The sequence below is a fragment of the Phodopus roborovskii genome, unplaced genomic scaffold (assembly GCF_943737965.1).
Source record: "Phodopus roborovskii unplaced genomic scaffold, PHOROB, whole genome shotgun sequence".
Lineage (NCBI taxonomy): Eukaryota > Metazoa > Chordata > Mammalia > Rodentia > Cricetidae > Phodopus > Phodopus roborovskii.
Window position 1 is genome coordinate 22029184 of NW_026126434.1, and position 26106 is coordinate 22055289.

General features: G+C 43.4%; 1 protein-coding gene across 1 annotated transcript in view; it reads left to right on the plus strand.

Moving 5' to 3' along the window:
* Positions 1 to 6746, plus strand: part of LOC127224118 (sodium/glucose cotransporter 1) — a 32101-nt gene extending 25355 nt beyond the window's left edge. Inside the window, exons 12-14 of the mRNA XM_051186934.1 lie at positions 2380 to 2595; positions 4663 to 4765; positions 6211 to 6746. Coding sequence (XP_051042891.1) covers positions 2380 to 2595; positions 4663 to 4765; positions 6211 to 6536 — 645 coding nt within the window. The 3' untranslated portion in view covers positions 6537 to 6746. The remainder of the gene's footprint in view (positions 1 to 2379; positions 2596 to 4662; positions 4766 to 6210) is intronic.
* The last annotated feature ends 19360 nt before the right edge of the window (positions 6747 to 26106 follow it).

Genomic DNA, 26106 nt, shown 5'->3' on the forward strand with positions numbered 1-26106 from the left:
ATTTAGCAAGATTTGAAGAAAATATTCCATCATCTATTTTATCTTTGTGAGTCTAAAGTCCTATATGTAACCTCTGTTAACTTGAAGCACTTTTCCAGACCCTTCTCCTACCCACTTTTGGATGGCATAGTTACCTGCTTTCTGCATATCTCCTTCTGGAAGTGACTGCTGTGGGTCCTCTGCCTGGCCTGAGGCTGAGCCTTTCCTCTGTTATGCTTCCCTACATTCAGACCCTGTCTTACACCCATCCAAACTTGAAAGAGTCTCTAGATACAACTCTTGGGCCAAAACCTAGTCCTTACTCTTATAAAGTGGGCAGTTTAATTGGGGGAGGCAGATGACCCCAAATGAGCAGATAAGTATTTGTGTTAGTAACACAGAGTATTTAAAAGACTGTAGGGTAGGGTGGGATGGGTTGGATGGGGTTGGGTGGGGTGAGAGACAGCTTCACTTGTTAAGAGGATACAGAGTTGCTCACCAGGTTGCTAAACCTTCACTTGCGGAAGGAGCAAAGGGATTCATTCAAGCCTTCTTGGAAAAAACTTGACACCCAGCAAGCTCATTCCTGTTACTCTACTCAAACATATCCAAGGTTAATAGGGGTGGGGAAAGGTTCCAACCACCCAAGTCATCTTACTCTTGCTGCCCATGAGAGCAGACAACCCATGCAAATCCCAGCCCCCTTTGATTACAGCAACCATAAGCAAAAGTAAGCACTCCAGTCTGACAGGAGTGTCTGAGGACCCAGGTCGGTGCAGCTGCAAGCTCTCACATAGTACTATGAGCAGATCCTCCAAAGAGACAGTTCTTCAAGACTTAAACAGTCTCAGAACAATTTTTCAGCCTCTATTGACTTATTCAAACATAGCAAAGGCTTTGCTGAATCATTTCTCTCAAAACCAGACACAAAGGCCTTCCTGTACATTTCCCTTAAAGCCAGACATAAAGGTGTTACTTACATATCGCTACACATTTGCAAATTTTATGTCAACTTGACAGGACCTAGAGTCACCAGAAAAGAGGGAGCCTCAGTTGAAAAAAAAAAATCCTCCATAAAATCAGTTTGTAAGCAAGCCTCTAGGGCATTTTCTTAATTAGTGATTGATGGGGGGGACACTCACTCTGGGCAAGGCTATACCTGGGCTGGTAGTCCAGGGCTCTATAAGAAAGCAGGTTGAGCAAGTCATGAGGAGCAAGGCAATAAACAGCACCCCTCCATGGCCTCTGCATCAGCTCCTGCCTCCAGATTCCTGCCCTGTTTGAGTTCTTGCCCTGACTTCCTTTAATGATGGACTCTGATGTGGAAATGTAAGCCAAATAAACCATTTCCTCCCCAACTTCTTTTGGTCATGGTGTTTCATCATAGCAATAGTAACCCTACCTAAGATAGACAGATACACATAATTATAAATAATAAAAGTAAATATTTTTAAAAGAGGGCTGGAGAGATGGCTTAGCAGTTAAGAGCCCTGGCTGCTTTTTTGGAGGTCCTGAGTTCAATTCTCAGTAATCACATGGTGGTTCACAGTCATCTAAAACGGGATTTGATACTCTCTTCTGGCATGCAGGGGTGAGGTTTGATCCTGATGGATAAGGACAAAATACATAAATCAATAATCTTAAATATTTTAAAAAGAATATAAAAGATGATGGTGATTGCAGGGTGGACTGTGAGTGTGGGACAAACAAGGACTCAGATCAGCAGGAGACCACTGTTAAGGAAGTGGCCTGGAGTCAAAGCCAGAAATTCCAATATGTGGGGAGAATTCTAAGCAGAAAAAATGGAAAGTGCAAGAACTCAAGCCAGAAGCAGAGTGGGAAGCTTGTAGCCGCAGAAGCAGGCTGAGAAGGAATGAGTGGAGAGTAGTGAGGTCAGCCATGATGCAGGGGTGAGGCTTGGTCTTGATGGCAGGTCCTGAGAAGTCACTGGAGAGTCCAGGACAAGGCTTGGCATTCTCGAGTAGAAGATCCTGCAGAGCCAGTGGACAGTTAGGAACAAGGAACCCCCACCATGAGAAAAGATGGGTGTAAGGGTCATGGTAAGGGACTGGATCCTGGACACATTTGGAAGCAGAGGCCAACAGGATTTGGAAAGAGAAGAGCTGGAGGTGGCTCCTGGGTTTGACTTGAGCATCTCGGAGTTGGGTTCCTACTTAGGGAAACAGGGAAGATAAAATTTTTTTATTGGGCACAGGTTGAGATGTCTATTCCTGGTCTCAGTTAAAAGCACTTCCGATTTTTCCTAAGTCCCCTGTCTGATGTAAGAGAGAGTGCCAGGGTCTGGCGTCCTCTCATTACAGCTCATCAGCAAGGGGAGGAAGACGCCACTTTGTCTTATCTCCCTCTGCCCGTGTAACTCTTGTCTGGCTTCTTTGGCAGGGTGCCTTCTGGGGGTTGATTTTGGGAACTTCAGTTGGTGTCTTTCGACTGTTGGCTGAGTTTTCCTATGGACACCCGACCTGTGAGGAACGCAGCAAGTGTCCCATGTTCATCTGCGGCCTTCATTACCTCTATTTTGGTTTTTTCATTTTCCTCATTACTCTCCTTACCATACTGGCCATCTCCTTAGCCACAAAACCAATTTCGGATAAACATGTAAGTGCCACTGTTGGGTTGCTCGGGGAGGAGTCCTAATGGATGGTAAATCACAAATGAAGGGAGAGCGGCTGCATCCCTGGAGAACTATGGGAGGAATAGATCAGAAACAGGCAAAGTACCACAAAAAGGGTTCTGCCTTAGAAACATGAGAGATGGGGCTGGAGAGATGGCTCAGCGGTTAAGAGCACTCACTGGTTGCTCCTCCAGAGGTCCTGAGTTCAGTTCCCAGTACCCACAAGTGGCTCACAACTGTCTGAAACTCCCGTTCCAGGGGGTCTGATGCCTTTACACCAATGCCCCCCCAAAAAAGTTAAATAAAGTCTTAAGAAAGAAAAAAAAGTAACTTTAAAAAAGTTGAGTTAGAGATAACCAAGGCAGAGAACTTGCAATTTTAGGTCAGCTGGTTGTACAGAAAATTCCAAGACAGCCTAGGTTACTTAGGGAAAATCTATTTAAAAAACAAAACAAACAAACAAACAAAAACCAAAACAAACTCCAAAACCGAAGCAAACCAAGCTGAGTCTATTTGGAAACCTGTAGGCTTTAGGAATCCCCAGTCTACTCTTCTTCCACACCCAGTCCACTTGGAAGAGGGACAGCCATATGAGGAGGTCAGGATGCTCACATCCCTGCATCATCAGTGACCCTGCTCCTAGTGCCTCAGGTAGCTATTTCCTATGGCCCAGTCTCTTCATCCTTCATCTTGTTGGCATTCTTTCTGGTCCTCTTCTTTCAACTCATGTCCATTCCTCAATTTGCATGTTCTGAGTGTCACTCTACCTGCCTCATAGGCTTGCTGAACCCTGTTAAAGACAAAGGAGCTGTCTATCAGGGAGGGAGCTTAGAGGGTTAGTGACAATGGGCCCTGAATTGGCCTAAGCCCTCCTAACACAGACCTTCTGGTCATATAACCTGGAGAGATGACACTCTGCTCTCAACTCAGACAAGCTCAGGAGCCCAAAGATACTGCACAGTACTGAACACATCCAGAACCTCATTCATGAAAGGCCAGCATGCTGTAGGGCAGGTATGAAATGTCACATACAATGTCATCAGGTCACCATGCCAAATTTTATGTGGTGTTGGGGATCAAATTGAGGGCTTTGTGTAGGCTAAGCAAGCAGTCTCAACAGCTGAGCTATACCACAGCCCACCAAAAATGTTGTTCGAAGAAATGGTTAGGAAAGGGGAGGGAGTGTCCCTTGGGCATGTGAAGAATTCTGTTGAACTTGGGCCAGGCAAAGGGACCCTCCCATCCTAGCTTGTGTCTCTGCTCTCTAATGGCCCATGGAGGGCTTCTAGTATGACACAGCTCTGATCTTTCATGATGTCCTGCTCAGCAAGATGCTAGTGCTCCCCCACATTGTCAAAAGAGGTGGAGCAGAAGTGGTGTGTAGGGAGAGATGACTCAGTGGTTAACAGCACTGTTTCCTCTTCCAGAGGACCCAGGTTCAGTTCCCAGCTCCTACATGGCAGCTCACAACTGTTTGATTCCAGTTCCAGGGGATCTGACACCCTCACACAGACATACATGCAGGCAAAACATCAATACACATAAAACAAACATATACCAATGCACATAAAATAAAAATAAATCAATGCCAGGTGGTGACGGCACATGCCTTTAATCCCAGCACTCAGAAGGCAGAGGCAGGCAGATCTCTGTGAGTTTGAGGCCAGCCTGGTCTTTAGCTTGAGTTCCAGGACAGCAAAAGCTAAAAAAGGGGGGGGGAAAAAGCAGTGGGTAGCTTATCCTATCCTCCAGGGGATGTGAGAAACGCATATTCCTGGCCCCTCCAAACATGAAGATCCCTGAACTCATCGCCTCCGACCTTTGGGTTTAGGCTGAAGAACCCTGACAGGTCACACTATCACATGTGACCCGAGCCACAGCTTAAACCCAGGTTTCCGGACTCCTGTCACTTCCCCTCTCGTCTACCTTCCACCCTCTGTTAATGTCGGACAAACCTACTGGGACATGGCTCTCTGTAGGCTGTGGTGATACATGTCTGCAGGCCAAGGTCCCCAGATGACACCCACCTACCCTGCTCTCTCCACACCCAGCTCCATGGTCTCTGCTGGAGTTTACGGAACAGCCGACAGAGGAGGGTGGCTTTGGAGAAACAGTTGAGGTGGAAGATCTTCCCAAACTCCACATCCCAGCAAGGTAATGGAGAGCACCCCAGCCATTGGAAGCAGTCCTGTGTGGACCCTGAAGCTGGGCCAGTGGCCCCAAGCTCCTCCTTCCCCACCATTCCTATCCTTAGAAACATTCTTTCAGACAGAAGTGCCTGCTTTCTTCCCCCCAAATGCTTCCTGGAGTTGTTAGAACACCAGTTTATGAGGCCTAGAAGGGAGGGAAAAAAAAGAGAGAGATTAGGCTTACAGTGATGAGAAAGCCAGGTGATGAGACACAGGAAAGGGGGGAAGAAATCCAAGAATGTCTGGCGTTCTAGAAACATTTCACAGCAAGGGGTGCTGGGTGAAGTCTCAAGAACCACCAGCCCTTGGGTTTAGCCCCCACAGACACATGGTGTGCCTCCAACAGAGCAAGTGGGAATATGGTCTGAGAGAGGAATAAGCGAAGGGCAACAGTACAGAATTCTAAAACAGAGGACCCTGAGAAGGGGCAAGGAGGGAAGGGCACTTCCCCACCTGGAAGCAGATCTGCATGGGACCTAAGTTTCAGTTTGAGGAAAAAGGAGAAAGTGTCCCTGGCAGGGGAGGTGGGATGGGGTGGGGTGGAGGGTTAAGGCCTGAGAGAGACTTTCAGCAAATAGCATCAGAAAAGGAGTCTGCAGGCCCATAGGATGCAGGGAGTGAGACTGTTCAATGATTGACAGTCATCAGAAATCGCAGCACAACTGCCAGGATCCAGCTCTGACTGAAATGGGGTTGCCCTGTTCCCAGGAGTGGCTGGGAGGTCACATTCTAGGCAGTGGCTGGGCCGAGAGTAGTGGGATAGAGCTTAACATGGTGCTGATTCTGGCCAGCACAGGCTCTGAGGGTCCAGCCTGCACCATCAATGCAGACAGTCACTGGAGTAATGCACAGCTCCAGTTAGGAGTCCTGGAGAAAGGAAGTCACCAGGCTCTCCTCACAGAGAGTCGTAGAACGTTCCTCCAGGGCTCAGGGATCTGCAGATGCTCTGCTGGCCAAGCAGAAGACTAGAGCTTCCTGGAGAAGACACACCCCAGATGTTACTGAAGAGAACGATGTCTGTTTCCAGGACCCACAGGGTTTCCTCTGTCCTCCGAAGCATAACATAATGACCTCACAGGGCCACCACTTGCTCTAGACCCACAGCAATGGAGGATGACATTGTAACAGCATATTGACATATGTAATTTAGTGAGTTACAGTTCTGTAACACTTACTTGGGCTGCCTAATCAAGAGGATCTGGGCACAACTCCGAACTTCCAGCCCACTCAACACTTCCTAAGCCCCTTTCTCCCCCTCAGTCTCATTGTTTTCTCTGAGAACGTTCCTTGGATAGGCTGACAATGGGCTTTCCTATTAGGAGTCTAAGGAATTTCATCCTGGTGAAGGGGACCTCCCTTTCAAGTCCTACCTTCTGCTTGTCCCTTGACCTTCTGCTCCCTGTCTTCCAGGTATGTTTGGGGAGGCCCAAAACTGCTTCTGGAAGTCCTGGGACTTGTTCTGTGGTCTCGACAAACAGCCAAGCTCCAAGATAGGCCCTGAGAAAGCCACTGGGGAGAAGATAAAGGCATCCTGGGAGCAGATGGGGTCCAGTGACACATCAGCAGGCTTAGAGGCTCTGGCCAGGAAAATAGCAACCAGAGAGGAAGAGGAACACAAAGAGAAGATGAGAGACTGGAGTGACATGCCGGAGAGCCCCTTCTGGAAGAGAGCTGTGAATGTTAGCGGGATCCTTTTGTTTGCGCTTCTGATTCTTGTTCATGTCTACTATGCTTGATGTCAGGGGTTGTGGCCTCCCCCAGACCACCTCATCATGAAGAGACCCAACAGCATAGGGCCAAAGACCACACCAACGAAAGCACCCTCTCAGTGTGCGCATCAAGCACTGACTGCCAGTGAGAACATCTGTTCTTCTCACGTGAGTCATTTTCTCTAAGTGACTGCACTGCAAAAACACTAGATTTCCTTTCAAATTTAATGCTGGCTTTTTATCTCAGAGATTTGGATCTTCACACACACACATGCATACATGCACACACTCACACACATTTTGCTTGTGTCAAACTGTCAGCACCTCTTTCCCGTTCCCACTCAGTATCATTTTGCTGTCTACTCATCTTGAATGCACAGCCCTACTGAAATGATACCAGTGGTCATTTCAAGTCCAGCCCCACTTTTGCCGTGGGCTTTTGCCCGCAGGTGTTGGGTCAATGCTTGTGACCACTCAGGTCAGGGAGCAACAGTCGATTCCTTCAGCTGGTTAAGCACTGCTCGAAAAGAACTGGTCTCATACCATTTGCTGCCAATTAGCTTCTGCTGCAAGGATCTCTAGAGGACAGAGGAAGGGCACACTCCTTCCCCATGAAATCCCCCTAGCCACACCCCAAGTCTGACATTAAAAGAGGGGCCTATGGGTAAGGTTATTTTTAGCCAACAGGTCCAGACACTCCTGGGCTATGTCACTATGGGAATTTCCTAGACCTCTCTTTCCTCTTCTTGTTTCTTGGACCATAATAAATGACCTGTGTCTTTAGCAAAACTTCCAGGTGTCTTGAAGTGATGTGGGGGAGGCCCACTCAGAATTGTGAAAACAACACCCTCAAGGTATACTTACATACCCCGTCCCTCATTCTTTCCTTAATTCTTCAGCTGATAGCTCTGAGTGTTAGTTGTGCCCCCACAATGTGTGGTGCTGTTAGAAATGGATATGGGGGTCCCAAAAACATGACCACACAATCTGAGGTATTTCTACAAGGCAAAAGTTTTACTTCTGTAGATGGATGAACAGATATACTTCAGCAAGTATATCAGTATAGGTCCTATGCCACACTGAGTGGTCAGAACCTGACCTCAAATTCTTTATGTAACTAATTCAAAACAGCGGAGCTGATCATAAAAGTGCAACTTCTGAGAATATGATTCACTCCTGAGCACATGCTTTGATTAAAAACAAGGGAGACTCGGGGAGGTGTTTTTGCTGGCGGTGTCTTCACAATCTTCTTTAAAGAAAGAACTTCCTTTGCCTACATTTAATCCTTTGATAGGAAAGATAGTCCACATCATTACCACTCCCCCTAATGTCCCCTTTATAACACAATTCAGTTATTTTTAAAATTCATTTTGTATTTTAAGAACCATCTCTTCAAGGAATGGAGAGATGGCTCAGCAGTTAATAGCAACGGCTGCTCACTCAATCCGGGTTTAATTCCCAGCACCCACATGGCAGCTCACAACTACCTGTAACTCCCAAGATCTGACACCCTTGCACAGACATGCATGTAGGGAAAACACTGATACACATAAAAATAAATACATTTTTAAAAATTTGGCAAAAAAAAGTCTTTTAAAAAATCTCATTTATTAGTCCTTGAGAATTTTATGATATATTTTGATATATCCTCTAATCCTCTAACTCCTTCCAGATTTATTATAGTTTCCCTACATGACCAACTTTGGATCCTCATTTTAATTTTTAAAACCATCAAATCCAATTTGTACTGCCTATATAGTCTTGAATGTGGGTGGTCAACTCACCAGGAGATAAAACAAAAAGCAATGCAGCTGGGATGGAAAGGGATCCTGGCAGTCAGGAGCCAGGGAGTACCACAAAGTCACGATAAATGTGGCAGTTTATGCCCTGCTCCAGATTTCCTGAATGTAGCAACTCTGCTCCTCCAATGAGCAGAGGAGGGCTTCCCTAGAGAAATTGTTACAGTTGTGTCTGGTCCCCCAGAGTACAACAACTCTTCCCCAGGGACCAGTTTCCCCAGAGAACTTGTTACAATTCTGCTCAGATTCTCTTGAATGTAACAATTCTGCTTGGCTAGGGGAAGGTTTCCCCAGAGAAAGTGTTAAAATTCTGCTCTTCTTGGCAGCAGGGAAAAATAGTTACTTCCTTCTCCTCCATTCTGGTGATAGGTCTCACCCAAACTTCTTTCAAGAAATTTATTGGGAGGGAGGGGTCCAGGAGTGTGGTTGTCCTTGCCAGGATGGAAAAAGGCAGCCCCCAACTGAACAGGCACGGGGTGGGGGTGGGGGTAGGGGATGGGAGGGTTATGTAGATAGGGCTTCTTAGAGGGTGAAGATTTTCAGGGTGGGAATCTGTGGAATTTCAATCCCTGAGTTTGAGCAAGCTCAGTGATTGGCTGGATTTTGTGCTCAGTGATTGGCTGGTTTATTTGTTTGTTTGCTTGCTTGTTTGTGCTGAGCTGGTTGGGGACAGAGTATATTTCATTGGCTCTGGTTTCAGGGTGAGGATGTATTTCTTTTACTGGTTCTGGTTTCAGGACCAACATGTGTTTCTTGGCTCTGGTTTCAAGGTCAGGGTGTGTTTCTTTGGCTGGCCCTATAATAGCCTTAAAGAAAATTCACTTTTCTCCCAGAAGCTATTAGTTGCCAATAGTTCCTCAGCTAGGGGTTGAACTCTGTGCCCAATTCCTCCTTGTAGGCTAGGATTTTGTCTAGCTTGAGGTTGTACAGGTCTTGGAAGGAGAGGGTATGATGTAGATGTTCCACTTAGGGCAAGGCACTCTGAAGGGTCTTATTCTCTGTGTTGTTCACCATCTGTTGCAAAAAGAAGCTTCCCTGATGGCAGCTGAGAGATGCAATCTATGTGTGTTAACTGTTCTAGAGGCATTGGGACCTGGGAGAATGGAGCCTAAAAACAAGGTGGACTAAAGTCTCATGTATTAGCCAACTTTATTCAGAGCAGCAGACAATTTACATGAGTAAAATCACAAGGACAAGCCACATATGGCAAAAACATGTTTATGCATAGAGGCATATAAACAGATAACAACTGCCAGTTGTAATGAATAATATAAACTCACTCTTATCTGCTATACCGAGGAGAGGCATGAAAACACATTCCAAGAAAAATTCCATGTTTTTAAAGAAACTGAGGCCACAAAGACTCATGTCTTGTTTTCTTAGAATTTTCTCACAAGCACTCTGAATTCTCACACTACTTCTTTATTGGACTATGTTCCAACATTCGGGTATAGTGACAAAGCATTAGGAGTCAGTTTAATATTATGCCCATTTGACAGGATAATAACGGCAGGTTCTCCCCTAGGGTCAATGTCCTGTCTATCCATAATTTATTAGCCTGATAATTGCTAGGTATGGGTTTCATCTTGTAAAGCAGGATTCAAATTCAGCCAGAAAATGGCTGGTTACACCTGTGATGTTTGTGCCACTATTGCCCCATTGAACATACCTTGTCAGATCAGGCAGTATTGTAGCTCTCAGCATACACAGATGGATGGAACTGATGATTAGTTTTCTCCTCTTCAGCTTGCATAGCACCTTAGAGTTCCATAAAAGCTAGGCAGTAGGGATGAAGCTTCCAGATCAGCACAAGGTGATTTCTCCATGTTCTCTGACTCAAGTGTGTGGTATCTTTAGCAATAGGGTCTTTCTGTCAAGTTCTGGAAGATAATCAAAGGCATTGGCCACAGCCTGTCACGTTCAGAGTCTGAAGGGACTGTAAGACCTTAATTTCGGGGTCCTGATGGGCCGATGGGAGAATCCCGAGACACAAAACCAAAATCAGGAAATGCAACAAGTAAGAGGTGTTTATTGAGCAAGTGCACACTCAGGAATCAGCAATCTTAGGGAAAGCTTCACACCCCTCAAAGGGTTCCGGCTCTTTTTATAGGGAAAAACCGCCAATCAGCATACATGCATGGGACACAAGGTGATTGATTACAAAGTATAATATCATGTTTGAGAGATCACCCAGGTGTGACCTGTTTTTCTTCAAAGGAAAAAGGAAAAACCATAGAATGTACCTTGGAACCAGTCCATTGGCCATGAGTGACCCAGACAGGGCTGTTCATCTGGAACTATTTGTTCCAGGGTTGGGGCCTATTTCCTTGTTGTGGGCCAAGACCTGTGAGAAACCTCTTATCCCTTTTTTTCTTTGCAAACTAAAGTCTTTCATACTCTGGTTTTCTCTTGGCTGTACATTTAGAGCCTTCAGTTATTCCACAAAGGTTTGATGATTCAGTAACTAGCCCTATTTTACAAGATCAGCCTAGCATATAACCACTAGCCTCATACCATAGCAGCCTTTCTTGTTCTCATAATTACTGATCTTTCCACCCATGTCAACATCCATTCTTTGTGATTTTCTATATTCTGCTTGCAAGAACTATTCTCCTGCCCCTTTCCTACATCCTTACTCTTGCAAACTAAAGTCTTTCAGGATCTCACTAGACAATAACTCCAAAAGAGGTATTCCATCCCTGGCCATGGGGTTTTGTTTGAGTATTGTTACCCCATTATAGGGTAACTCCATTTAAACTGCTTTTAGCTGGGCAGTGGTAGTATATGCCTTTAATCCCAGCACTTGGGAGGTAGAGGCAGGCAGATCTCTGTGAGTTCGAGGCCAGCCTGGTCTACAGAGCGAGTTCCAGGACAGGCTCCAAAACACTACAGGGAAACCCTGTCTTGAAAAACCAAATAAATAAATAAGTAGACTGCTTTTATAAACATGTATGCATATGTTTTTAGGAAGCTTTTACAGTAGTAGCTTTCCAAATGACTTTTCCTAAAGGTCTTTAGTTTTTGTTACTGTCTCCATATTCCCTCTTCTACAATTCCCCCCCTCTTTTTTGAATTACCCTAAGATTGAGTTTCCTGTCATGAGGTTCTTCAATATATATTATGATAAAATGTAGGAATTTTGCCAGTTACAAGTTTAATCAATAGCAATTACTCTGTACTCAATATGTCTCTTGAGCTGGCATGCGGTACAAGGTAATTGCTACTTGTCTGCCTTCAAAGTATTTGCTTTAAGGTATTGTGGTGGTTAAAGTTATGTTTTAAGTTTAGAAAACAAAAATGCCTCTAATCTGTAAGCCCCTCTTGCTCAAGGACAGATAACTTCCTGGAATTCTGGGGGCTGTTCATGTAAGATAACTGTGATAGAAAAATTAATAACTAATAGGTATAAATTAGAGCTTCTGGCAAGATGGAAAAACTAGAGAAGATAATTTCCTGACTGCAGAGTATGGGACCAGAGCCCAGGAGATAAGGAGAAAGCCCGAGCTCACCACCAGCATCCTCCCTGCCCCATTATTTTGAGAACAAGGCCACTGAGCCTGCTGACCTTGTAAAGAAACTCTGTACTGTGTAAAATCTTTGTAACCTTGGAAACCTTGTGAGCTGAGACTGGTGGCCTCAAGCCTCCATTTCCCTTTTCCCGTTTAAAAATGCTTCAAAATTGTAAGCAGGGGCCTTACTCTTCTGATAGAGTGAGGTCCCAGCTGATTTGGTTCTTAGCAATAAAAACCTTTTGCTTTTGCCCCTGTCTCTTGTGCTTTCTGTGTTCATTGGTATTTTTGCTGCATCTGCAGCCAGCTTCCTGCCGCTGCCACCACTCCTTACACAGCAGCCTCAATGGACAGGGCTCAGGATTTCTTATCTTTGAGCTTTCTGGTCACTGGATCCAGTTTAGCAGGGATTCAAATGTCTTTTGGGTGTGAATAATATTGAAGTTGTTGTATGCTGTTCTACTTTACTGAAAAGCCTCTGGAGTTGGATTATGAGTCTTCCTTCTCTAGACCCAAGCACATGTATTTTAAAAGCTTCCTCCTGATCCACCTGATTTTGTGACAGAGAAAAGAGAACAAAGCAGAACACTCCCTGAAAGACCCGCAGAGTGTGGACCTTCACACTTCCACTCAGGAAAGGCCTCCTCACCTCCCGGGGTGTCCCCCACGGTGGCACTAACAGATTCAGACACACGTGACCTGTCCACGTCTTCTACCATTAGGCAAAAGAATTACACGGCCGCGGAGGAAGTTTCCACTTCAACAACAGAGCTCGGTCCTACCGACCGACAGATGGAAGCTAACAACTGGGTGTGCCCAGGCCTCCTATACCCTCTCTGGGGGTTCCCCCAGGGCAACAGCTTGTGACCCTCCTAGCACATCTGCTGATCACGGTCCCCTGGTCCTTACGGCCCAAGAGGACAGCTGCAAACCGAAACCAAAAAATGTGCATTCCAGAATACAGATACCAAAAACAGATACTCAGAACAGAGACGCCAGCCGACACACACACATACACACACATCAGAGGGGATCCCTGTACCTCCAAGTCGGTTCTCAGGTGAGAGGGGTGGCCGTGGTTTTCCGGCCAATGTACCAAATGAAAGATCTGTAGAGCGTGGACCTTCACACTCCCACTCAGGAAAGGTGACACCCAAATCACTCACGAGAAGCGGTCTTGATGTAAAAGCATGAGGTGTCTTATATTCCAAGTGCACTGGGGTCCACAGTCATGCGCCATGCAGGGATAGAGGACTGAGGACCCTGAGTAAAGAATTGAGACAGCTTTTATAGGGTTACAACAAAGCCGCACATCTTAAACCAATCATCTCATAGCATCCAGACCCCGCACGGTGCAGACCAATCAATTTAAACCATCCAAGCCCACACTTTACAGACCAATCAGTTTGGGCTCCTGGGTGGGGTGACAAAGCTCATTTCCTGTACTCACATACTCACAGGCCCTGCAGTAAACAGCAAAGAATGTGACCTTTTGCCTATTTACTGGCTGAGGGCAGGGTCTGGAATTTAAGGTTTAAACTTCTAGCTTCCTGGGGTCATTGGAGAGTTAGGCTGTATTTTTCCATTCTTACATCCCAACATTTTAGACTATTGGTTTCATTTAACTGCCTAAAAGTTTTGCTAAGATATAAACCTTATCTTGGGATTTGTAAGGCTATTTATTATGTGTACCTCAGGATTTGTATGTTTATTGGTTATGGTTAAAAGTCTGTAATAAAGGGGGCTGGAGAGGTTAAGAGCACTAATTGCTCTTCCAGAGGTCCTGAGTTCAATTCCCAGCCACCACATGATGGCTCACAACCATCCATAATGAGATCTGGTGCCCTCTTCTGGCCTGCAGGGCTACATGCAAACAGAACATTGTATACATAATAAATAAATCTATAAAAAAAATCTGTAATAAAAAGTTAACTTAAAACTTGTAATGGAAAAAAATGTAATGGAAGGGGTGTTTATAATTAAAAGTATAGACATAGGTAATTTCTACCCCCCACACACTAGACAGGGTTTCTCTGTGTAGCCCTGGCTGTCCTAGAACTCACTCTGTATACCAGGCTGGTCTTGAACTCACTGAGTCCCTCCTGTCTCTACTTCCTAAGTGCTGGGATTAAAGGTGTGCACCACCACTGACTGGCAACATAGGTAACCTTCAAGTAACTATGTAGCATGACACCATTTTAGCTGATGACTCCCATTGGGATGAATGCAAACACATGATTGGCAGCTATCTTTATTAAGGTGATAGTGGATAAATGCCATGTGACTTCACCACCATCTTGATCAAAGGTGACTACTGGTATAAACCAACCAAAGAGACAATGACAAGTCTCCAAGATATTTTAGATTAGGATGGATTTTTGTATGATAATTCTTATCCAGAAAACAAAGTCAAAAAAACAAAGTTTATAAAAGATGGGACTTAAAAACAATGCCTACCTAATAAGGTTTTAAAGCTACACTTCCATGTGTTCATATACAAGAATGTACCTGGTGCTGGCAGCTAAACTTTGTAATGCAGGAGCTACACAAGTGGTATTGGCTTTAAAGGCATGAAGGGGTCAGGGAGAGCAGCCAAGGCTTGGCACCATGTGGTAGGACTGGGGTTCCTAAAGCAATCCCAAAAGAGGCTATTAGTGGAAATGCATAGTTGCAATGGATGGACCACAGCTGTTTTGGAGATACTGGTGCCATGTGATGGCCACCAGGAACAACCACTCCAATGAAATGGAGCCAGCTGAAGCCGAGGAAACAGGCTGAGTGTGGTGCCAAGGGCAGAGCCAGAGAGGTGACCTGAGCCCCTTGGGGAAGCCCAGAGAATTGTGAGCAAATCCCAGATATTGACCATTGAGTTGTTTGCTCTGCTGGAGTTTGATTTTTCCTTGTCCAGTTTTGGTTGTGCCCTGTTTCTTCCTTCTTGAAGCAAAAAAAAAAAAAAAGAAAAAGAAAAAAGTACTTAATTTACATTTTGATATTGTAGGGGCCCACAGTTGAGATTTTAAACCTCTTTAAAAAGGAAAATTTTAAGAGTTATACAAAGAATTTAAATTTAAAAACCCTGGATGTCTTCTTTAAATATTTAAATTTATAAGGCTATAGGACATTTTAAAAAGGTTTTATATTTATACCATGATGTCTTTATTAATATGTAATCTTAAAAAATAAATAAGAGGCTAAAGAGTTAGGGCTACAACTATGATCAGCAAACACTAGAAACTGGATATTTTTATCTTATGACACAGCAAGGCAATGATCTAAGCAATCTGGCAACGGGCATCTCCTTAAAATCTATCCAGGCTAACAGAAACTGGCTTAAGAATGTATGTCTAGCCTCCTTGTCTTTGCTAACTTTGTTAAGCTCTAGCTATTTGGAGAAAGTGAGTCATTCTGTAATGGTGTACTATGAGAGTAAAGTTGCCAGTCTCCTTGTGGGCTGTATTTATGATTTAAGGCTTTGATACTAAAAGAGCTTCAATTTTTAAAAAAAAAAAAAAATTGCTTTTTTTTCCCCACTTAAGGCTAAACCTAACTGGGATAAAAATGCAAATCCTAATCTTAGAAGAACAATTTATTGCCAGGTATGGTGGTGTACTCCTTTAATCCCAGAATACTGCAAGCAGAGGCTGGTGGATCTCTGTGAGTTTGAGGCTAGCCTTGTCTACAGGGCTGTTCCACGAGAAACCCTGTCTCAAAAAACAAAACAAAGCAAAACAAAAACCCAGTTTATTGTAAATGGTTAAAGATGATTAAGACATGAAGTTGGTGGCCAGTCACCTTATAAACGATCAAATTCTTTTAAAGATTTATTTATTTATTATGTATGCAGTATTTTCCCTGCATGTATCCCTGCACCAGATCTCATTACACAATGTTGTGAGCCGCCATGTGGTTGCTGGGAACTGAACTTAGGACCTCTGGAAGAGCAACCAGTGCTCTTAACGTCTGAGCCATCCAGCCCCCAAATTCATTAATGTATTCAAAACTGTTCTTGTAGTCATGCTAAATTCAAATGTAATTAATTATGGAAATAAGCCTTATTTAGATTCCTGTACATGTTCAAGGTTAAGCCTAAAGCAAATTAACTAAAAACAGGTAACATTTATTTAAAATCAGGTGTACTTATTAGATGGTGCTCAAAACTTTCCAGAAACCTGCTGAATATGGCATTTAAAATCTTTAATGGAAAAAGCTAATGTTTCCAAAGAAGATACATGGGGCCCATACCCAGATTGTGGTGACGCTTACTACTTGGGAAAACTGCCCCATGCCATGCCTGCTGCCAGGACCCTGCACAAACTGCAGACACTATTGGGTTGGCTGCTCTACTCTGCCTAAATGATTTCCCCAAGTTCCTCATCCACACGAAGATCTCTTAGACCTTCTGGATCTGGCAGTCAAAGGCCTATGTTGTCCTGTGCATCAGTGAAGATGCTGGATGTCCTATGTGATAGCCCAAGGCCAGGAACTCTGCCCCCCACTGAAGCCATTGAGAGCACATGAGCCTACTAGGGTAATTGTCTAGGTATTTTGTAAGTCTCTGTCATTTTAATTGACACAGAGGCTGGTGGGTTCATACTTATTGCTGTAACTTATACTCAGAAATCTGATGGTGTTGATGGATAACTGTAGCTTTGTCAGTTTAACAGTAGCAGGCATCCAGCTCCTTCCTCAAGGCTACAGTCCCTAGTTAATTCATTTCAGCCCTCTTGCTGAGAAAGGAAGACAAGTTTGTCTCCCTAATAGGCTTCATGTAAAGGATAACAGGTTTCAGATTTAACTTTTTACTATTCTTATTTAAAGGAGCTTGATTAGTAATGGCCACTGTTAGAAATCAACCACTTCTATCTTATGGCAAATAGTTAGAAAGAAAAAGTTTAAAGCTTATGTCAGTTACAAGGGTCTAAGAAAGTAAAAGCTTAAGCAGAAAAAAGCTTAAGCAAGTTCTGAAGGTCTAAGGAAATGATTTAAGGTATGAGAAAAATGAGAAATATTTCAGATTCGTTTCCCCTTCTATGCTCTTGTTATTGTTGTGCCTACCAAGTTTCCTCAAACTCCAAGGAAGTGACTCCCGACTGCAAAAGCAAAAGGTTTTTATTGCTAAGAACCAAACCAGCTGGGACCTCACTCTATCAGAAGAGAAAGGCTCCTGCTTACAGTTTCGACACATTTTTAAACAGGAAAAGGGAAAGGGAGGCTTGAGACCCCTAGTCTCAGCTCACAAAGTTTCCAAGGTCACAGAGATTTTACAGAGTACAGAGTTTCTTTACAAGGTCGGGAGGCTCAGTGGCCTTGTTCTCAAGATAATGGGGCAGGGAGGATGCTGGTGGTGAGCTCTGGCTTTCTCCTTTATCTCCTGGGCTCTGGTCTCATACTCTGCAGTCAAGGAGTTACCTTCTCTCTAGTTTTTCCTTCTTGCCTTTGAAAGGATGAAAATACAGTTTAACTCTCTAATGACCATTAAAAGTTAGAAATTTAAAAAAAGTCCATCAGCATGTATTTAAAAACATCCTAGCTGCATGCAAAGCTCAGGAAAAAAGAAAAACATGAAATAGCTTGGTCATGACAACTGGTTTCTGGCTCAACAGGTCTTTCATCATAAGCCCTAATTTATACCTTTTAGTTATTAATTTTCCATCACAGTTATATTAAGATTTTAAAGGTTTAGAGTTTTAACATTGATTAATGGAGTTCTGATAAGCTGGTAGGGTACTGAGTCACACGCTCAAGATTTTAAATTTCTTTTGGTTGACTTCTAAGTATAGACCTAAAGGTGATTATCACTGTTCTGTTATTAGCTCTGACCAGTCTATATATGTAGCCCTCTGATCAGGAAAGAGGATGTTCATGTTTTTTAACCCAAAGTCATACCTTTTGCTATTTCAAGGACACCTGTTAGCCATTTTTTCTACAGAGTGGATTTTAGTGCAGCTTACAAACAGTGCTTTGATGGCTATTCTTGGTTGTCAATTAGACTATTTCTGGAATGAACTACAGTCCAGAAATGGAGGCACATCTGTGATCCAGTTCTTGAGGCTGGAAAATAAAAACCTTTAATCCAGATCTTGAGTTAGGAAGACACATCTTTAATCTGGGCCACACCTTCTGTTGGAAACCTATGTAAGGACAACGGAGGAAGGAAAGGCTTGTTCTATTGTCAGCTTGTCTTTACCTTGCTAGAATATCCACTGGAGCCTGCTTCCTTTATACAGAAAGCCACTGAGACATCCAGCCTTGTGGGACTGAGCAACTACCAGATTCTTGGACTTTCTGTTCACAGCAAGCAATTGTTGGAGTAGACTGCAGACTGTAAGTCATTTCAATAAACTAGATCTATAAAACAAAAATGCTCTAACCTGTAAGCTCCACTTGCCCAAGGATAGATAACTTCCTAGAATGATAGGGGCTGTTCAAGTAAAATAATGAGTCAAGTGTTTTCACTTTGGTAATCAAGTTTGGTTGCACAGGATGTGATTGATCACACATAGGCAGGATGTAAAGTACATAGCCTTGTGGGTTTTGCCTTTCAAGCCCCTGACTAATACAATTCGGGTACCATGCTCTAGCCATCCCAGGTATGGGGCCTGAGCAGTATTTTAAAGCCTGCTTCAAATTTGGCTAAAAATGTGTGGTAGTGGTCTTATTCTTGCATAGTAGATTTAACAATATATGGTTTGTTTGCTCTGAAAGGCTTTTGTGTAGCACTCGCACTACGATCTGTTCCATGAATTGGGAGAAGGCCTAGAGATTAAGACAAGACAGCGGGTCATTCGTTCAATGGCAATGTCAGAACACCGAATGCTGAATGCTGTTTATTGAGGGGATGGAACGGGCTTAAATACTGACTTACAGCACAGTGGAAAATTACAGGAATTTTAGGCTTAGCTCCTCTCTATGAGGTGTGTATAGTCACGAGGTATGTGTTATCAAAACGGGAAGAGTACCAACAACAGGTTTGGGGCAAGGAGTTCTGGCCAACAGCTTCAGGCTTGCTCAAGGTGCCTCAGGGGTTCGTGCAGGGTCCTACACTTTTGGACTTTTGATTTTTGATTTTGCTTGCTTGCTTTCAGGTCTGTAGGCAGCTTAGATTCTGGCTGTTTAGCCTGTTGCCAGTATTTTATTTTTGGAACATTGAAGGCATTTCAGTTTTGTTTTGTCTTGGTTTTTGTTTACTTCGAAACCGGGTGTGGTGGTTTATACCTTTAATCCCAGCATTGGGAGGCAGAGGCAGGTGGATCTCTGTGAGTTTGAGCCTGGTCTACAGAGCCTGGTCTACAGAGCAAGTTTCAAGACTGCTAGGGCTTCCCTGTCTCAAAACAACAAAAAGAGGCACTTGTTATGAAAGACCTGCAGAGCATGGACCTTCACGTTCCCACTCAGGAAAGGCGACACCCCTAATCACTCACGAGAATCGGTCTCTATGCAAATAGCATGAGGAGTTTTTATTCCAAGTGCACTGGGGTCCACAGTCATATGCTGCACAGGGGTAGAGGACTGAGGACCTCTAGTGCAGAATTGAGATAGCTTTTATAGAATTTACATCAAAGCTAACAAGGTCAGTTTCAATGCTAGCCTGTTATTTTCACTAGGCCTAAAATCAAGGTCATGGGACAGTTCAAAACTTGGATGGTTAATAAGGTTTCCTAGGTTACAGAGATTTAGTGCACCTGCAAGGTTAGGGGGTTTTTCTTTCTCAAGGACCAGCAGGCTCAGTGGCCTTGTCCTTGAGTGGTTGGGAGAATGTACTCTCCAGTCAGGGAGTTACCTATATCTATTGGCAGAGCACTTGTTCTTTCTAGTTTTCCCTTCTTGCCATGAGTCTCGTCTCTTTTAGTTATTAATTTTCTTTGTAGACAGGATGCCCCATAACAATTCCCAGACTGCTGTTGTGGATAACAACATTCCTAGAAACTAGGTGGTTATGAATAATAATAATGATAATAATTATTATTATTATTTCCAGAAACCGGTCATGGTGACCAAGCTATTTCATGTGTTTTTCTTTTTCCTGAGTTTTGCATGCAGCTAGGGTGATTTTTAAATACACGCTGATGGACTTTTTAAAATTTCTAACTTTTAGTGGTCATTAGAGAGTTAGGCTGTATTTTCATCCTTTCAGTTACCACTCACAAGTGTAGAGGTGTCAGAGAAATACTCTATGACATTGAACCTCTTCATAAAGAAACCCAGCCAAAATACACATTCCCTCCTAAGTGTGGACACAGCTTTTCAGGAGAAACAAATGTATACATGGGAAACAAAGTTTCCAAAAGGAGTAAGTAAATGTTTAGAGATAAACTGTCCTGGGTAGTATAGCATGCTTTAAGTGTGTTAATTATTAACCTGTACTCTAGCTGGCTGTATGTGTGGTAATCATTAATTTGTTTGGGGGGGGGGGAAAAACAGATCTAGACATAACCATCTCCAAACCTGTCTATCTTGAGTGCTTAATAAAGCTTTAGGCAATAGTGTTTTTTTTTTTTAAATTTATAGACAGCTTACTTTAATTAAAATGTAAGATAATCTGTGAACAACAAGTACAAACTGATAAATTGGAAATGCATAATGAAAAGCTCTTCAAAAAATTATATGTGAGTTAAATTAGTGGCCAAATTAAATAATAAGAGTTTATCAACTAAAGGTAAAAATCTAAAATATCTCCCAACTTTTTTCTTCCTCTCACCTTGCTTTGTCTTTTTGTCTTTGATTTTTAGTTTTCCCTGAGCAGGTTTTTTGTTTTTCTTTTGACTGTGCTTAAGGTGAACTGTCTTAGTTATACAAGCTGGTCATAAAATTCCTTTTGGGTCTTAAAGGGAAAAAAGAGGAGAGAGAGAGAGAGAGAGAGAGAGAAAGAGAGAGAGAGAGAGAGAGAGAGAGCTCAGCTTGAGCTGCGTTAACTACCCTGAGGTTTAGGAGGAACTTCTGAAGGCTACTAATGACAATCATATGAAGTTGAGTCTGTGTCCTCCAATTCCCCACATTCCTGGAATTTTTGCTGAGATCCATCTTCAAGTATTTAAGTTATTATATAACTGTTCCTTTATTACGGTTTTCCCCTCTCTAACAAACCCACTGAATCTTTTAGTAACACTAACATCCATAAAAAAATTAAAAATTTTCCCAGAACCACTCATAGTCTGCTCTTGGGTCATACACACGAACACATTGTTATGGGAAACCCACCAGAGATGACGGCTCAAGACACGGTTTATAGCCGACTGAAAGTCTTTATTCCAGCTGATTGGGACTACACTCAAGTGTTTGGGACCTAAATGTAGCCCCAAATGTCCAGAGCACAGGGATTTTGAAGCAGGAACCACGTTCTGGCCTTTTGCTTGGCAGCTACAGGCAACAGGTTTTGCAAACAAGCAATTTGACAGAAGCTGAGATAAGCAGTTAGCTGGTGGGGTTCTGCACAAGCCAGCAGCTTAACAGAGTCTAAAGAATTTTGACCTTGGAATCTGGTGGTTGGAATGAAAATGGCCCCCTGTAAACCCATAGGAAGTGGCTTTGTGGATGGAGTTGGTTTGGCTTTGATGGATGAAATGTGTTACTAGGGGTAACACAAACTAGGCTTTGAGGTCTCAGAAGCTCAAGCCTGGTCAGTGTGTCACTTCCTGCTGCCTGCTGATCCAGATGTCAAACTCAGCCTTTCTCCAGCACCATGTCTGCCTCTGTGCGGCTAAGATTCCCACCATGGCAATAATGAACAGTAAGCCAGCCCCAAGTAAATGTTTTCATGGTGTCTCCTCACAGCAATAAAACCCTAACTGAAGTCAGGGTCCTAGACTAGAGTTGGGTAATTTCCCCATGGATTCTCCATCAAGGAGATCAAATTCTAGTTAAACCCTCAGCAAGTACACATGATGGGGGGACTTCTTCTGCACTGTCTTGCCTTGTCACAGTGGGTAGGAAGGCTGTGTGCTTGGCCTTCCCTCTTTCCAGAGTTGATTTACACTGCTGTTGCTGCTGCTGATTACTTTGGTAATATAAAAACCCAGCAATTTCAGGGTTCCATCATTGACTAAGGGCCAGCATCCCTCAAAAATGCTCCAGCTTTTAAATAGATTTTCTGTACTCTGATACTAGATTTCTCTGCAGGTGCACTAAGCACTAAGCAAGATCAAGCCAGACTTAAAAAGTAAAAGAACAGGTCATCCAGCCCCCAAAGATAGAAGTTAGAGAAGGGGCAGGAGAAAAATCACATGGCTGAACTAAAGGAGGGAGCTTAAATACCCTGTAAAATGTGCAGGGGGGTTAGGATGGGGTCAGGGAGGGTGATGATGTGTCCACAACAAGCTGGGTTTGTGCCCAATTTTTAATGCTTTAGGTGGGTAGGTGGGGATTGGGCTGTTGGCAACTTTAGGGGAGAAGCAACTGCTGCCAAGAACGTGGAACTGGGCAGATTTTTTTTTTTTTGTTGATTCTCTGAAAGGGTGGGATTTGGAAAGAGAGGAATGCACCTTCCTCCAGGGGTGAGCTGGAGATTCCGGCCGCATAGTTTTCAGTACCATATTGGGACTGCTTAGTAACCAGCCTCATGGAAGGAAAAATTACGTGGTTTTCAGCCTCTCAGATAAGACAAGCAGTTGTAACTATTTCAACATAATTGGATTTAATACATTATTTATGCATACATACATATGTATGTGTGTATGTATGTTGTGGGTATTCACCAGAGAAGATTGCTCGGACATGGGGTTAAGGCAAGGGAAATCTTTAATAGCTGGCCAGCAACTACACTGTTTGGGATCCTAGTGTACCCCCAAGCCCTTCTCAGGGTGAACTTTTAAGCAGTTGTGTTAAGGTCTAGGAGCCAATGAGGTCTGGGGCCAGGTTACATGTATTCATTCTGTCAGCACAGTTCTGTTCCTCTAGAGATCCCCAATTAATACAGAAATCATCTCTGAACTTGGTTGAAGATTTTTTTTTTCCCCCTCTGAATCAAAGTTCCCAGAAAAACAGCCACATCTACTTGAAAGATTCTACAAGGCTTACTGGTTAGAAGGTCTGATTGTGGCGAGCTGGAATGTTTCCTTGATCTGTCTTTAAGCTCATAGCAGCCACTCATTGTTTGGCTCTGGGCTGAACTCACAGTCATCCTTATTATAGCTATTAATAACACTCTTGGAATGTGCAAACCAATCCCTATCTTCTACCAGCCCAAAGGCAAAGGATGCCTTCAAATAACATCTGCGGTCTATAAAAGAAACTTCATTTTCCTCTAATGCCTTCTACCAGTTAAATTTCAAAACACCAGACTTATGATTTTTTTTTGTCCTGTTACTATAAAACATTTGTCAAATTGTTACTGTATTGGAACACAATATTTGGGGTAGCTTGAATCTGTGCTCTTGGGCTATATTCACCCGTACTTGGCTCCAGAACATAACATTTCTCACTACCTTTGAGGTGAGAGTTGTGTTTTTGCATTAAGACTTCAAAAGTTTTCTGTGAGAGAAATGGTGTTTGCATTTTCAAATTATGTTTAGTACAGTGATCAGAAAAGTCAAACTTAATTTGTGTGTTGCTTAACTTGCATTGATGACATCTCTAATCTCATACACAGGAATGAGAAGGGCCTTGTGTTTTGTTTTAATGTGGTTTTTGTTCTTTGTTTCTTGGTTTGTAGTTCAGGTTCGCCTAGAACTGAAAATCTACCACCTTTCAAGTGCTGGAAGTCCAGGCCTCTGCTACCACATCTGGTTAGCATTAGCCCTGGATATCCACTTGGTAAAGGGATTTTGGGAATCAGGTTTGTGTTAAGGCCCTTGGACATTTTCCCAGCCTGGTCTCTTGCTTATGAACTGTCTGGCTGTCATAAATACCTGTCCAGAGAGATACTCACCCTGTGGTAGTGTGAATGAGTGGCCCCCATAGGCCCATGAATTTGAATGCTTGCTCCCCAGTTGGTGGAACCTTTTGAGAAGGATTTGGAGGTGTGGCTTTGTTGAACAAGGTGGTCACAGAGTTAGGCTTTGCTATTTCAAAAGCCCATGCCATTCCTGTGCCTACCTAGCTCTCTGACTCCTGCTTGTGCATCTGAGTTAAGCTCTCAGCTATGGCTGTAGTGCTATCTATGCCCGTCTGCCTGCTTGCCTGTTGTCATGCATCCTGCCATTATGGTCATGGACTCACTCTCTGAAACTGTAAGCTCCAATAAACTCTTCTGTCAGTTGCCTCGGTCAGGGTGTCTTATTATAGTAATAGGAAAGTAACCAAGACACTTCCTTGTCGACAGACAGTTGCCTCTCTTAGACAACAAAGACTCACTCGTTTATCTTCCTTTTTTCCCCAAGATGCCAATGATAGCTCAGCTCTCATCACTCAGATGTCATTTCTCTGAGCCTGTGTGCTTTAAGAAGAACATGTTTAACCACTATCACCTGACTCCTCCTCAGCCCAATCTCTACATTTGATTATCTCAAGTCAGTTTCCTCTCTCTCAGTTTTTTGGCAAGAATATCCCCACCCCCCAGAGGGAAGATTGAATCAACCAGTGATTCCACCAGGTGTCTTCTTGAGCCAATCCTCTTCAACCCTTTTCTGAGCCAGGTGTTTTTGCTGCTGTTTGGTTTACCTATGGTGACTGAACCTAGGGCCTCACTCATGCTGGGTAAGAGTTCTAAGTCAGTGTTATATCCCCAGCTCTTAAAAAATTCTTTTGTTTGTTTAAAATTGTGAGTCAAGATCCACCAGATTGCCCAGGCTGGCATTTTGTTCTTAGCTCCAGCAAGCCTGAAATTTTGATCCTTTTGCCCCACCCTCCTGAGTAGGTGGAATTATAGGCTGGTGCCATCAGAGACAGTTGAAGACAGTTTTGCTATTCATCCCAGGCTAGTCTCACACTCCTAAGCTGAAGGAATCCTTCAGGCTTGGCTCTCAGGCTTCAGTTTTCACCTTGTAATGTCTCAAGTCCATTTTGGCAAAAGTCTTTGAGTCTAAAAAAATTTTTTTTAATCTGCTATGTAACTTCTACATAGAAGTAGTCTACCAAGGGCACTGTGTAGATTAGGTGTGGGACTGTTTTGCCTACCCTGTCTTAACCTAGGCACTATTGACATTTTAGGTGGAGTGATTTCTTGTGGGAAGGAACTGTCCTGTGCCTTTTAGGGTATTTTACAGAATCTCTTGCCTTCTACCCACTAGTTGCTAGTGTGACAAACAACAAGATAGTCAAAGCTGCCTCCAGACATTTCTAATATCTCCTGGGGGCAAAACTGAGACAAACTACTAAGACAAGGTTCAGCTTCAATTCCATGGATGATTTCATTCGTTCTGACAGGAAACACTGAGAAACATAAAAGTCCATGAGGACAGAGTGTTGTGACAGTAAGGTTGCTCATCCTTTTGGATTCCTCTGAGATGGATGGCAAAAATAATGGTTATTGTTTAGCCATCTGAGGAGGTGTGTTCCTGTTCTCAGTACTCTTTCAAATTGTCTCACTGTTTAGTGCCCCTGGAAGACTGTATGCCCTGGGCCAAGCACTGTAAAAATAGCTTGAAAGTGGAAAAAGGAAGGACTTTCTCCTGTCAAAGGAAATGGATAGAGGAACTGTCACACCTCAACCACTAGCCTTTTCCAGGTGGAAGCTGTATGGTCATTTAGAATCTGGTAAGATGGAGTGAACCTGCTACTGGTGCCTCGTAAAACTCCCAGGGTAATTCTAAAGTACAGCAGGACAAGAGCCACAGTCTAAAACCTGGTACATTAGAGGTTTTACAAAAATCATATGCAGTTATCTTTGCTGGACCCACAGGGAATCGGTTTCAGGTGTCCCTTGAGGACATCAGAATCCACTGATACTTAAGTACTTATAAAGTTGCATAGTATTTGGCTTCTATTCAACGGGGCATGGTGGCACACATTTTTAACCCCAGAACTCGGGAAGCAGAGTTAGGAGAATATCTGAGTTTGAGATCAGCCTGGTCTACACAGTAAGTTTCAGGGCAGCCAGAGCTACATAGGGAGGCCTGTCTCAAAAAACAAAACAAACAAAGAAAACAAAAAACAAAGCAAAACAGCAAAAAAGAAAAAAAAATAAATGAAGAAAGGTGTAGAATAACTTAGGAAGACATTTACCTCTGGTCTTTACATGCATGCATATGTGCACACACATACAAACACAATCACACAATCATACCTTACACACATCACATCTGCTGTGCCCTTGCAGCCAGAATACTGAGCTTGGCAGAGGGGTGTTGGGATTGAAACACTTAACACCACCACGAGAAGTTAAGAAGAAGCTGCTGCCACTGTCACTGTTTATTA